Genomic DNA, 14,036 nt, shown 5'->3' with positions numbered 1-14,036 from the left:
AATAAATGCTTTATCATTAGTATGACTTCTAATGGAAACACATGTATGGAAGGGCCCCCATTATTGGTATAGAAGCAGAAAATGTGCTTAAGTTACATAGTGTTTTATCCTTTAACATGTTTCATTGTTTTAACTTAATTGCTTTGATATTAAAAGAGATGCTGATACCTATAAAGTTCTAATGAAGCAGAAATTATTTTTGCATTTCTTCATAGTTAAAAGGAAAAGGACGTTGGGCACATTGGAATGAAGCTGTTAAAAACATCAATTATAGTGATAAAAGTATTAAAGTTCAAGACATTATAGTTCCAACAATGGACACAGTCAGATATACCTATTTGATGGAATTGTGCATTAAATATGGAAAGTAAGAAAGCGTGTTCCTTTTAATTATACAAATGTTTCATTTTCCACATGAACTCTATGTAAAGCATCCAGAAATTGTTTTACAGTCTAATTAACAAAGAAGAATCTAGTGTTACTGTGTTTCTAATATTAAGTTCCACAAAATATTCTTTAAAACAATATGTTCTTGTATACATCTGATTTAATGAGTATTAACTTTTAACTTAAATTTAAGATAAAAGTTAATACTCATTAAATCAGATGCATACAAGAACATATTGTTTTAAAGAATATTTTGTGGAGCTTAATATTAGAAACACAGTAATATTAGATGGTGTATTATTATTGTATCACAAAATATTTAGAATTGTAGAACTTTCTCTACGAAAGTAGAATGCTCAATTGCTTTAAAGGTCATTTAATTTCATTGCCCTTTCTAGCACCATTTCACTGCATACATATTTCAAGCCAATATGCAATAGGATGTATCTGCAAAGCAGGCCACCATAAAATAAAAGGAGAGGAAATTATGTGGAGAGGTGTTCCATTTTCATATTAGAACTTATTATGTTCTCAGAAAAATGCTGAAGTGAATTCAGTGTTAAATAGCTGTATAAAGAGGAACTCTGCTAGGCTTAAATGCATGGATTTATCTCAATAAACCCTGATAAGCTATAAAAGATTGGTTTCTATTAATTTACATAGGCTAATATATTGGACTGTTGATCCAATATGTTGATCCACTGCTCTATGTAGAAGGTACTCAATTTCTATTTCTATTCCAATGGACACCACTGGACTTTACCTTGTTTCTAATAACAGTAATAAAAAATTTGACTAAGTTTGACTGCTGTAATAGTAAAATACCTTAGTACAATAAGGTAGCTCACTTAGGAGCTGTGTAAATAGCAGTGCAAATATTAAAAGGTATAATAGTGGTGCCCTGGGCTATGAATAATATTCAAAAGTTCCTCATGATCAGAGGTTTTAAATCCAGTTCAGTTGTAGTTTTTGTCAAAGTTCCGACTAATGAAATCAAATAAATCATAACTCCGAGACTTGAAGTTTCCTCAAAGAACATGTTTATTGGATACATAATATCGGCATGGTCAAAAGTGAAACCAACTCTAAAATTCCCCTTAGGGTTTCAATGTAATTAAATCTAACAATTTCCTCCCCTCTGCTATGTGATTGATCACACTGACTAATGAAAGCAATTGGCGGGCTCCATGAAACTTCTTCTGTCCATCTTCCAGCTCCTTTGGGAATGACCTTGGTTCCCATGGGACTGCTCTGTGTTTAGTCTAGCAATGCTGTTGTTTTCTTCCCTCCCCCCATCCTGTGGCAACTCAGAACAACAAAGATGGCTTCAGCCAGGTTTGTTCCAGAAGTTGACAGTTTTATTTATTTATTTCGTGTATTAATTTTTAAACTGCCTGATAGCCAAAACTCTCTGTGCAGTGCACAATATAACTCACTAAAATATATTCTCAGTTAAAACTCCATATGATAACATAAAATACATTGCAAAATAAAAACATTATATTAACTAGGCAATATCATAGCAGCCATTTAAAACTAAGAATTACAATAAAGTTAAAATACAATTAAAAGTCAACCAAATGCTTGGGAAAACAGAAAGATCATCACAAACGCTAATGATGCTAATGTTGTCAGTGGTGCCACTCAGGAGAGATGATTTTAAGTCCACAACAGATAGATGATGTTTGAAAGTAGCTCAGATGGACACCTTCCAAATCCACTGAAGTATAGGAAGGAGGAGATATAGCACAATCAAATGTGCAAGTCTGTTATTATAGCCAGTCTCAATAAATATAGTTTAAATCTTCCTGTGGAGTTGACTCCTAGTGGTCTAGTCCATTCAGTGAGACTGACATCAATCTTGCACATATGATTGCCTGAATTTTCTGTTTAAGATACTGAACTTCTACATGCATTGTATTGTATTTATTTTTTTATTTCTCTATGATTCCATCAATAACTAAAATTATAAAGCAAGTCATATGATTCTCAAGCAATAAAAAATGTCAGAATCAATTGCTGTTGTTTAATAGTACTAACTATCTAGTTTAGCCTACTCATGAAAACCTAATATCTGTCTGAATTTCTTACCAAGGGCTCTGCTTTTTGTGGGACCTACTGGTACTGGGAAGTCTGTATACGTAAAAGACAAGCTGATGCACCACTTACAAAAGGATATCTACTTCCCATTCTTCCTTAACTTTTCAGCTCGAACCAGTGCCAATCAAACCCAGGTTAGTGAGATAGTTCTCTTTGGGGAATTTGGGATCTTTTATTACAATTTGAATTTTTTAAAATTTATTTTTGCTGGAACCCTACTTTGTTTTAGGCCTGCAGTTTACATTTAGATTCATTTGACATGAATGTTCATTTACTTCTATTATTTACTTAGGTAAATGATATAATTAACAATAAAACCAGTGGTGGGATTCAGCCGGTTCACACCACTTCGCCAGAACCGGTAGCTAATCTTTTGTTGCCCAGGCCCAGAATGGACTTCCAGAAGTGGCATCCACACAGAGAACCTGTTGTTCATATATATGAATCCCACCACTGAATAAAACATATTATATTTAAGCATAGACAATCTTGTAGGGACATTGATGTGACCTCTCTCACATCAATGTTGTTGTGGGCAAAAATAGGAGAATGGTTCAAGAACTCCTATGTAAAAATGTGTGTGTATATATCTATATATATCTATATCTCTATAAAAATACATACCGTATTTTCCGGCGTATAAGACGACTTTTGAACCCCTGAAAATCACCTCAAAAGTTGGGGGGTCGTCTTATACGCCCAGTCGCCTTATACGCCGGAAAAAAAACACCTTCGGATCTTTTTTCTGCTGGGCGGCGGGATCGCTGGGTGAATGGAGGCACAGGAAGTTTTCTCGAGTCCCTTGCCGCCGCCACGGCCGCCGCCTCTTCGCAGAAACATGACTCCCGCTCGGCTGGAGCCCTGGGCTGAATGGAGGCAGGCGATGGCGACCCGTGGTTAAGCGGCCGACGGCGAACGGGTGATGGAAGGCAAACTCGTCAGCTTCTGGGGCGGCTACTGCAGCTGCTGCCGTTGCTCGCTCAAGGACTGGCTGTGCTAGCGCCTCCAATGCTTGGCTGTCAGGTCCCCGACGAGAGGACGGGCAGGCGGTCCCCAGAGGCGCCCCGCTCGACCGTAGGAAGGGAGAACCTTTGCTCCCGCCGAGGCACCGCCTGACTCGCGCTGACCACAAGAATTGCTTGCTCGGAGTGCGGAACTGAGAGCAGCAGCGCAGCAGGCGAGAGAGCTCAGAGACAATAAGGCGAGGCGCCCCTTTGGCGGGAAAGGAGCAAAGCTGGGCCAATCACCAATCAATCAATAGGGAGGGCCTCGCGCCCGCCGGACTCGTCACCAGCACCGCTCTCTCCCCCCACGGGGATGCGTTTCCGCCGGACGGTGCTGTCGGAGACGAGCCAGCAGGCAGCCGGGATCGGAGCTGCGCGCCAGACTAAGAGGCCGTTTCGTGAGGCGAGAGGGCGGCGGGAGGGTGGAAGGAGGAGGAGGAGTCCCCAGAAGACGCAGGCAGGCGCGGCGTCCCAGGCGGGGCGTGGGCGCGGCAGTCGCTCTCCCGGTTTGGCAAGTTTCCCGGCGGGTGACCGAAGAGCAGCCTGCAACTAGGAGTGCGAGCCGCCGAGGACCCGGAGCCGCGGCGGAGAGGCGCTTTTTCCCTTTCCCTTCATGGGGGTGTGTGGTGTGCGCCTCTCCAGGGACTGCTGGGTGGGCCGCGTGAAGCCGAGCGGCGCTTCCCGCACGAGTGGCTCGGCAGAGGCGCTGGGAGAGGCCGGGGAGCGAGGCGGGCTGGCGGACAAAGGCGAGAGGGGCTGGCCTGTGCTGAAGGTTCTCCCGGAGCCTGGCCTGGGGCGAGGGCGGCGCCCCCTGGGCCTGCTTTCCCCCTCTGGCCCCGCTCCTCCCCCGTGCCTGCCGCTCTTCTCGGCCTGGCTTGGGGCTGCGGCTGCCGGCCCCTTGTTCCGGGAAGCCCCGCGAGGAACCATGTGGCTTTTTGCAGTTCTGAAGGTATAGGCTTAGCTTCCTGTTTGGCGGGGCCTTCCAGCAGCTGCAACATTCGAGCAAACTCGCATGGGGCAAAGAGGGAAGGAAGGAGACTTGGGGAGCCTAACTTTTGGGGACCAGCAACTTGGGAAAGCTGTAGCCTCAGGCTTCCTTCCGGACTCACCTGTCACCAGCACCGCTCTTCCCCCCGCGGGGATGTGCTTCCGCCGGGCGGTGCTGGCCGAGACGAGCCAGCAGGCAGCCGCCGTGAGTGCGGTGCTGAGGGGCAGCGGCAGGACGTCCTGGCCCAGCGCCTGCAAGACGGCCAGCAGCCCCACGCGCACGCGTAGCAGCAGCCGCCGGCTCAGCAACAGGTCGGAGCGCAGGAGCCGCACTGCCAGGCTGCCCAGGAAAAGCAGCCACACCGAGAGGCTGCACGCCCAGGCCAGCTGCATGAGGAGCAGGGCGGGAAGCCGGCCGGGAAGAGGGACCGGGAGCCCGGGCCGAGCGCGCCTCGGCCGACAGTGAGAGGGAAGCGGCACGTGAGTTCTAAAAAAGAGGCTGCGGGCGGAGCTGCCCCGCCCTGCGCCGAATGGGAGAAGTTCAAGGCCTGGGGGGGGGAAGCAGGATGGGCGCCTGCCGTGGCGGGGTGGCGGCTGCCCTCTGGCGCTGCCTGCCGCCCGGGAAACGCTGCGCCTCGGGGGCCGGCAGAAGCACGGGAGCAGCGGGAGGGCCGGCGGGTAAGTATTTTCCAGCGTATAAGACAAAACCTTCAAAATCTTCTTAAAAGTAGGGGGTCGTCTTATACGCCGGGTCGTCTTATACGCCGGAAAATACGGTATTTTTGTTCAAAAATTAAGTGGATTTTATTTAAGATTCATGATCAGCTGTTTTACTTACCCACAAACCTTTTATAAACCATTTATAAATGATTTTAAAATTACAAGTTAGATTAACATTTGTCTGCATCTGCATTTTGTGTGCTAGAAATGTGTCATACTGCAATATACTCTGCAGCACAATGTGGCTTGCATCTCTGTTTAGTTTTACATACTTTCAATCATCTGGGTCAATATCTGATTAAATCAGGAAGGATATTGCCACAGATGCATCCCTGTTAGAGGTGAATTGATACGTTTGTCAGCATATGTTTGCTGTAAGTGGCAATCTGCATTTATTATGGATGCATGTGGAGAAAGCTATTTGAGACTCATTATGTGGATGAGTTCTTTTAAATTTTCTTCATAATAATTATACAAGATATCCCTTTTATCTTTAGAGTAGAAAAATTGAAACTTCTCTTAGGATCAGAGGATGCTGAAACAAATGATTGATTCTTCATGAAGTTTCAAAAATAACAATAATGCATACGTTTGAGTTTTATAATGTTCCTACTAGTACCACAGGTTTTTTTTTATTTCATCCATCTCATAAATAGTTACTTTTAGGAGCATACAGAATAATAGAGCTGCCTGTATATCACCTTTCAGTCCCATCTGTTGATATGAATGCATATGACCTGCTTGGCTTGTTCACATTTCTGTTTTTCTTAGCTCCACTAGCTAGACCAGACCAGGAAATCAACTCTGTAGTAAGACTAAGACTACTTTATTCAGTTTGATTATCATAATAGAATCTTGCAAAACTGATTTTACTTAGTCCTTATACTTCAGCAAATTAGTGAGGTTTCCACCTAAGTCACTTCTGAATATTATCTTATTGTTCTGGACGTAAAAATATTTCAGCTCCTTTTGCCCCTGGTAATGGTTCCTGCATATTTCTGTCAAGGTCATGTTCCTTACTTTCTACAGTTTTTGTGCTACTGTGATGACAGTTTTGAAATTGGTTCCGCTACTAATTTCTGATTTAGGATTCTTTGAACAAGATCTTCAGTAATAAACGCTTTATCATTTGTTGTATTTCTTGAAGCTTCTGTTTCCAGTTTGCTTAGATTCCACATTTTGCAGCTGTAGATCATCAGCATGGTGATAAATGTGACCTCTCTTGCATTGGTGTTGTCCAGAGGGTTGGTTTTATGCAGTTAAAGTTGAGCCGTGTCACTCACTGTTCTTTTTGTGCATTGTAACGTGAGGCATATATTAACCTTTATTTTAAAAAAGAATGCAATAATTTGATGTGTTATTTCTCATAAGTTATTTTTAGTGAATGGAAACTTGTTCTTTTTTATTGTAGAATATTATCATGGCCAGGTTGGACAAAAGGCGGAAAGGAATATATGGGCCACCTGTGGGAAAGAAGTGTATAATCTTTGTAGATGATATGAATATGCCTGCACTGGAGCAATATGGAGCTCAGCCTCCAGTTGAACTTTTAAGACAGTTTTTTGATCATGGAAACTGGTAACTTTTTTATTTTGTATAATAAGTAAATATTTGAATGTTATTAGACTATCAATGATACAAAACATCTGTCTGTTTCAGATGTGAGAATATACCACTGTGGGGTTTTTTTTTGCCTTTTTGGAGAGGAACTGCTTCATTATTAGTAGCTGTAATATAAACTAGTTTGCCCTTCATACTCAACCTGAGGGGTCCTTCTTCAGAGCAAGATGTTTTGAAGCAGGTAGACGTGAATAATTTTTGTGCCATAGCAGCACAAACCCTCCCGGATTACATCCATAATTCTTCACTTTTTTTAAAAAAGGACATATCATTTAACCATTTGGTGACTCTGGAGAGCAACACTAGACATTTTCCTGAAGCAAACACTGGCCCAGTAATGGGATCCTTAGACCATTGAAGGATCCTCCATGTAATGCAAGTTATTCTAGAGCAATGATGGCAAACCTTTTAGTCACTGAGTGCCCCAAAACCACCCTACCCGCCCCCACTCTTCCCCCGGCTCCGCCTGCTCGCAGGGCCACCTACTGCCTCCATGGCCCGCCGCAGATCATACCAGGTGGCCCTGCAGCACCATAGTGGCCACACCCTCTGCCCGTGCCCCACAGCATCATCTGTGTGTGACGGGGCACAAGGGTGGAGTCTTGTCCCTGCTGCCCAGCTCCCATGTCCTTAGCTGCACTGCTCTGCACAGACTGCTCCCGGAGGTGACTCTCCTCCAGGGGGGGCTGCTGGAGGAGGTGGAGCTGGGGCAAAAGCATACATGCCCACAGAGGGGGCTCTGCGTGCCGCCTCTGGCATGCATGCCATAGGTTCCCCACCACTGCTTTAGAGAGTTATAACATTATTTTTTGTCACAGTGAGTTGTTGAGTTGCCAGCTACTCTAGAGAAGTAGATGTCTTCCCACCCCCCCAATGCTATTCTGGAGATACAACCAGTAACCAGTATGATTCTCCTGAGCAGCCAACATGCTCAGTGTCTTGTTTCTTCCTCATTAAAAGGCATGACCATAACTGGTAGATTCAGCAGTTTAAATCTGAGAGCCAGAAGTCACTGCTGTAGCTAGCCAGAGAAGCATCCTGTTAGTCTTCCTGGATGGAGATAAAAAGAAAAACCACAAAACTCTGCCCTGTCCAGTCCATAATCTGAAAAAGTCAGTCATTTTCCCCCACATATTTAATTCTAAGGTGGATTTTTAGAAGATAATTTTAGATATGTATATATTATTAAAGGGACACGGTAGCTCAGTGGGTTAGGATGCTGAGCCTGACGATCAGAAGGTTGGCAGTTTGGTGGGTCGAATCCCGAGTGCCGCGTAACAGACTGAGCGCCTGTTACTCGTCCCAGCTTCTGCCAGCCTAGCAGTTCGAAAGCACGTAAAAAATGCAAGTAGAAAAATAGGGACCACTACAGTGAGAAGGTAACAGCGTTCCGTGTGCCTTTGGTGTCTAGTCTTGCTGGCCACATGACCATGGAGATGTCCTCGGACAAACGCTGGCTCTTCGGCTTTGAAACGGAGATGAGCATCAGCCCCTAGAGTCGGAAACGACTAGCACGCATGTGCGAGGGAACCTTTACCTTTATATTATTAAAAGGAAGCTGCATTTCTCATAAAGTTTTAATGAATAATGTAGATTAAGTGTACATTTATAAATATATATCCTTAAATATCCATATACAATAAAGCTTTATTTTCTTAGTGAGTGTTTTATTACTCATAATAGTATATGATAGTGCAAGTGTGACTCCATATGGAATCCCCTTTCATGTGATCATTTCTGCAGTATGAAGAAATTGTGGTATTGTACCAAATTTTGTCCTGTTGCCAATAGAATTCCTTTTCCATTGGAACAGATTTGGAGGTTTGCAGGATGATGTAAAGATGAGAATTGGAAAGAGAAACTCTTGCTGCACAGTTAATATATAAATACTATATATTAGCTAGTTGAATATTAAAGTATTTTTATGCTATTGCATAAATCACTGTGGTTGTCTGAATATCACATATTTGTTTTAAAGGTATGATTTAAAAGACACAAATAAAATAACACTAGTTGATATTCAGTTGATGGCTGCCATGGGTCCACCAGGTGGTGGAAGAAATCCTGTAACACCTCGTTTCCTGAGACATTTCAATATTTGCACCATTAATTCCTTCAGTGATGAAACAATGGTCCGGATTTTTTCTACTGTTGTTTCTCTCTATCTCAGAGTAAATGAATTTATTCCAGAATATTTCACAATTGGAAACCAGATTGTCAGTGGCACTATGGAGGTAGGTCATATTCTCTGCTTAGTTATTTGTGTTAAAATGTAAACTAAGAGATTTTCAAGATGACTCAAATAGTCTCATGAGTGTATCATTTGGGGAAAAAGTGCAACTAATTTTTCTAACGGGCAAATATTTTCTGAAATAGTATTGAGGAAAGTGTGTGCAAGGGATTGATGAGAGAAATTATGAAATGAGCATTGTATTATTGCAATGTAATCACTGCCTCTTTTGTATGTCCAGGACTGGTTCAAAATACAGTGGCATGGGGAATAATGGGAATGTCTTGCTATGCCCATGTGTCTTTGCTGCTTCATTAGCGGAACAGATTAACAGTTGGCTTCTGGTTGCAATTAAAAGTGCTGCTTATCACCTTTAATGGCATAAGGTTCAGATATTTGAGAGAGCATCCGTCTCCAAATCTTTTGGCCATCTAGTAGAGTTGGTATGCTCTGATCCCTTCTGTTAAATGTCATCGGCATCTGTCCTCTGGAAGAGCATCCCCCAGAGATACATACAACTCCCATCCTTCAAACAGAGCCAGTTTCTTGTTTAATGAAAAGAAGGAATAGGGATGACATGATAGCAGTGTTCCAATATCTCAGGGGTTGCCAGAAACAAGAGGGAGTCAAGCTATTCTCCAAAGCACCTGAAGGCAAGACAAGAAGCAACAGATGGAAAGTAATCAAGGAGAGAAGCAACCCAGAACTAAGAAGAAATATCCTGACAGTTAGAACAATTAGTCAGTGGAACAACCTGCCTCCAACAATGGAAGTTTTTAAGAAGAGATTGGACAATCATTTGTCTGAAATACTGTAGTGTAGCGTTTCCTACTTGAGCAGGAGGTTGGACTAGAAGACCTCCAAGGTCCCTTCCAACTCTGTTATGGATTTGGGCAACCTTGAAATCCAATACAGATGTAAATACATACATGTTTAGTGATCTAAGTTTATGAAGTTCATAATTCTAAAAGCCTATGCTTTTTTTCTTTCCAATAATTAAGGTATATAAGAAAGCCATGGCAAACCTATTGCCAACACCAGCCAAATCCCATTATACGTTCAATTTGCGTGATTTTTCACGAGTTATCCTAGGCTGCTTGCTTATTAAGAAGGATTCAGTTGTCAACAAGCATACAATGATTCGTCTCTTTGTACATGAAGTATTTCGAGTGTTTTATGACCGGCTTGTGGATGATGCTGATAGGGCTTGGCTGTTCAAACTCATAAAAGAAATTGTGAAAGAACATTTCAAAGAAGCATTTGAGGCAGTATTTTCACACCTGAGACAAGGAAATGCACCTGTAAGTATTCACAGTACTTATTACAAAAATATCTCTTATTCATTCCTGCCTGGCCAGCTTCACTAGAACTAGAACAAAATCTTACAACTGTATGTCATTCCATATGGCAAAGCAAGATGTTTATTTGCTGGATGTTGATTTCAGAATAGCCATATTTTCTTTACTTGCCTTTAAAAAAAACAAAATGAAAAACCAAGGATATTTGAAGACATTGTAGCCCATGACTCCTGATACATCTTCTGGCTCTTTTGAGAGGTTACATAATATGACTGTTGGGATATATTGCAGTGGCTATGCCATTTGAGTGAGTTATGGTTGGGAAGATATCTAATTGAGATATCTGGGTGGCAATATTCTCTGAAATAAAAAGGAAGTGCAAGAGAGACCCACATGATTTCTTGCTGCATGACAGTTTCAAAAGCTCTCATTTTTCTTTACAGCAAAAGTTTGAAATGGTAACATTGTCTATTTGAAAGAGAGGGAAAAATCTGACATTTTAAAAAAATACTCCATAGTTTGCTGCCTTTGGAGGAATATTTTCACTTCATTTTTTTCTCTTCATGTTTTTTAAAACATCTCTGAAGCTAAACATGCACATAAACAATAGAAAAAGTTATCAGGGACAGAAGGGAAAGAGTGACTTCTGTCTCTTTCCCACATTATTTTTGGCACTAAAAATAGAACCTCTTTGGGAAGACAGAGAGAAGCAACAGCTCATGAACCTGCTTTAGCAGGACCCCTCAAATATATATACTGTAGCCATTAGCCTCAACTGCCCTGAAGGAAAGATCCTTGGAGGAAAGCCCACAATGATCATCCAAGAGACGAGCTTCTACTGCAGTCTTGTTGCCACAGTGCTACCAAGTGTATGTAGCTGGATCCTAGGCATTCCTATTCTATTGTTGAAATATTATTTATTTTATCTTATTCAAAATTATTGATATTGCCAATTAGGTATGATTTGTATTTTGGAAGTAAGAAATGGTACATTAGACAGTTTATAGGATTGCACGATTTGTGCTTAACTGATTAATAATCTGGGTGTCTACTTAGAGTCATAGCTCCTGTTTAAAGAGCAGGTGGTAACTGTGGCCAGAAGGACCTTCATACAGCTCCATCTTGTATGCTAAGTTACAACCATTTCTGGATTAGGAGGTACTTTTCATGGTAATTCATGCCTTCATCATGTCTTGATTCAACAATTGCAATGCATGGAGGTGCCCTTGAAGATCATTTAAAATATATATGTGATCTAAAATACTGTATATCAATGTAAGATATTGATGTTACTTATTTTGATGAAGTAGTACACTAGTGCAACACCTGAAATAGTTATCAGTTGGCTTCTGGGTGCAATTCAAGTTGATGCTTGTCAACTTGAAAATTCTGCCTGGTTCAGGACCAGTGTATCTATCAAACCATGTATTCCCATTAGAATATAACAATCTGATAAGATATGGAAGCTCTGAGATATCCATTAAACCAGAGGTCCCCAACCTTTTGGCACCAGGGACCAGTTCCGTGGAGAGAGGTTTTTCCGCAGACCGAAGGGGCATGGTTTTGTGTGCTGCCTGCATCCCACGGATGGGGCTTTGCTTGTATGTGTGGACCGGTTGCTGGCATGCCACGGACCAGTACTGGTCCACGGACTGTGGGTTGGGGACCCCTGCATTAAACATTATGGGAATATCTTATTTTGTTATCTAGGATCAGAATTAACTTGGACTTAAGGACACTATTCCTAAATAGGTCTACAACTGATAAACATTTTCTATGAGCTCCTGCCCTTCTGATCCCTCAGAATTAGATTCACATTAACAAGTTTTGCCAGAGAGCTTGGACTAGATAGGTTGATTCCATGTGACAAATACAGTTCTACAGATATGTAGAAATTAAGCCATATAGGACTTAAATCAAGATTTTAGACCTGAATCAAGATAGTGATTGTAAAATTAGCATAGCAAAGGGTTATTATACTAACACTCAGTAATGCTTAGTACCGTTTTGAGTAGCAATTGTATTTTCTGATTTAATTGTTGTAATCTGAATATTTCTTGCATTGAATTCCATGATTTTTATAATGTATTTGAGGCTTTGAGGCTTAAAATGACACATTCAAATCTTTATCACTAACCTTTTATTACATTTGTCAGTACAAGTATTATAACCTAATTTCTATGTTCTTAATTGCACATAATGGTGTTAAAATAGACTGAATGTCATTTTTTCCCCACCAATAGATAAGTGAAGAAGATATGAGAAATCTCCTGTTTGGAGACTACATGAATCCTGACCTTGAAGGAGATGAAAGAATTTATTATGAAATTCCAAATATACAAATGTTCAATGATGTTGTGGATCTATGTTTGGATGAATATAATCAAACTCATAAAACAAGAATGAATCTAGTAATTTTTAGGTGCAATAGCTTTGTACATTACTTTTGCCAACAATTATTCAAAGAATACTTTTAGTCTTACGTAGTTTATTTCTATTTAGAAAAATACAAAGTATAATTTTACTTAGGAACTTGTCCAGTCCAAGTCTGGTAGCAGTAGTTAAGTACCTTATATAGAACTTCTTAATCATACTGACTTTTTTCCCCAAAGTCAACAAATTGTATTTTTTATAAACTGTATAGATTTTGGAAATAAATTAGACAAATTTTACGAGTCACAATCAAAACATTTAAATAGTGTTATTCCCTTAACATGAGCATCAGGTTTTTCCCCCCAAGTCCTCATTGTTTCTTTAATTTTCCAGAATTTTCAATTTAAGTAAAAGATAAGGAATGATATGTTTCAGTATATAGAATGAGAAATAATTCTTTATAAATATTTAGCCAAACTTGTCTATTTTTTCTTAATGTTCGGCAGGCAGAATCTGAGGTTTCCCATTTGTAAAAGTATATTAAATTTATATTACAGCTTATACCACTGTTTTTACATTTTCCACTTCAAAATGATGGAAAATATTGTTAATTTCCATCTTTATATGAAAATGATTTGATTTTAATTGTTGCTTGCTGAAATTGATATTTTTTGAATCAAAGGTATGTACTGGAACATTTATCTCGTATATGCCGTGTGCTTAAGCAATCTGGAGGTAATGCTTTACTTGTTGGAATGGGAGGAAGTGGACGACAATCCCTGACCCGATTGGCTACATCCATGGCAAAAATGAATATTTTCCAACCTGAAATTTCCAAGAGCTATGGAATGAATGAGTGGAGGGAAGACCTAAAGGTAAAAACATATACATTTAAAATTATATTGCTCAAAGTCTTCTTAATAGTTTTAGAAAGATCTGAAGGACCAGGCTTGGGCCCAGTGATTCTGGAAAAAAATCTGTTTTGTGGTGGCTAAGAGTTGATATCACCTTGGTAGAACATAATTAATTAACTGTTTGTTTAGAATTATGCTCTTACAACCACCCTGGAATAAGTTATACAACCAGATGTGATGCAGGATTTTACCTGTTAAACTTATATAGTTTAAAAGGTCAGTCAGAAATGAAATTTTCTGTATGCTGGAATACTGTACTTATTCCATGAGGTATTTGAGTTGGTGCTCTGTACTCTGGCAGTGAAAGATTTGGGGGAGGGGAATTTGAAATGAGTAATACATGAATTATCCTAATCTGATAGATAATGATATTATACATATAATACATATACAAACACACAAA

At 40.7% G+C, this 14,036-nt stretch overlaps 1 protein-coding gene across 1 annotated transcript in view; it reads left to right on the top strand.

Annotated features, from left to right (window-relative positions):
• Positions 1-14,036, top strand: part of DNAH12 (dynein axonemal heavy chain 12) — a gene marked incomplete at its 5' end in the record, with an annotated part of 110,800 nt that overhangs the window by 40,427 nt on the left and 56,337 nt on the right. The window contains 7 exons of the mRNA XM_081316993.1: positions 216-367; positions 2,483-2,621; positions 6,610-6,776; positions 8,797-9,052; positions 10,050-10,349; positions 12,590-12,768; positions 13,402-13,594. Of these exons, the coding sequence (XP_081173119.1) occupies positions 216-367; positions 2,483-2,621; positions 6,610-6,776; positions 8,797-9,052; positions 10,050-10,349; positions 12,590-12,768; positions 13,402-13,594 (1,386 nt within the window). The remainder of the gene's footprint in view (positions 1-215; positions 368-2,482; positions 2,622-6,609; positions 6,777-8,796; positions 9,053-10,049; positions 10,350-12,589; positions 12,769-13,401; positions 13,595-14,036) is intronic.

This window comes from Vipera berus, assembly GCF_964194415.1.
Source record: "Vipera berus genome assembly, chromosome: 2".
NCBI classification, from domain to species: Eukaryota; Metazoa; Chordata; class Lepidosauria; order Squamata; family Viperidae; genus Vipera; species Vipera berus.
Note: the sequence above shows the minus strand (reverse complement) of the source record. Positions and strands in the feature narration are given on the sequence as shown.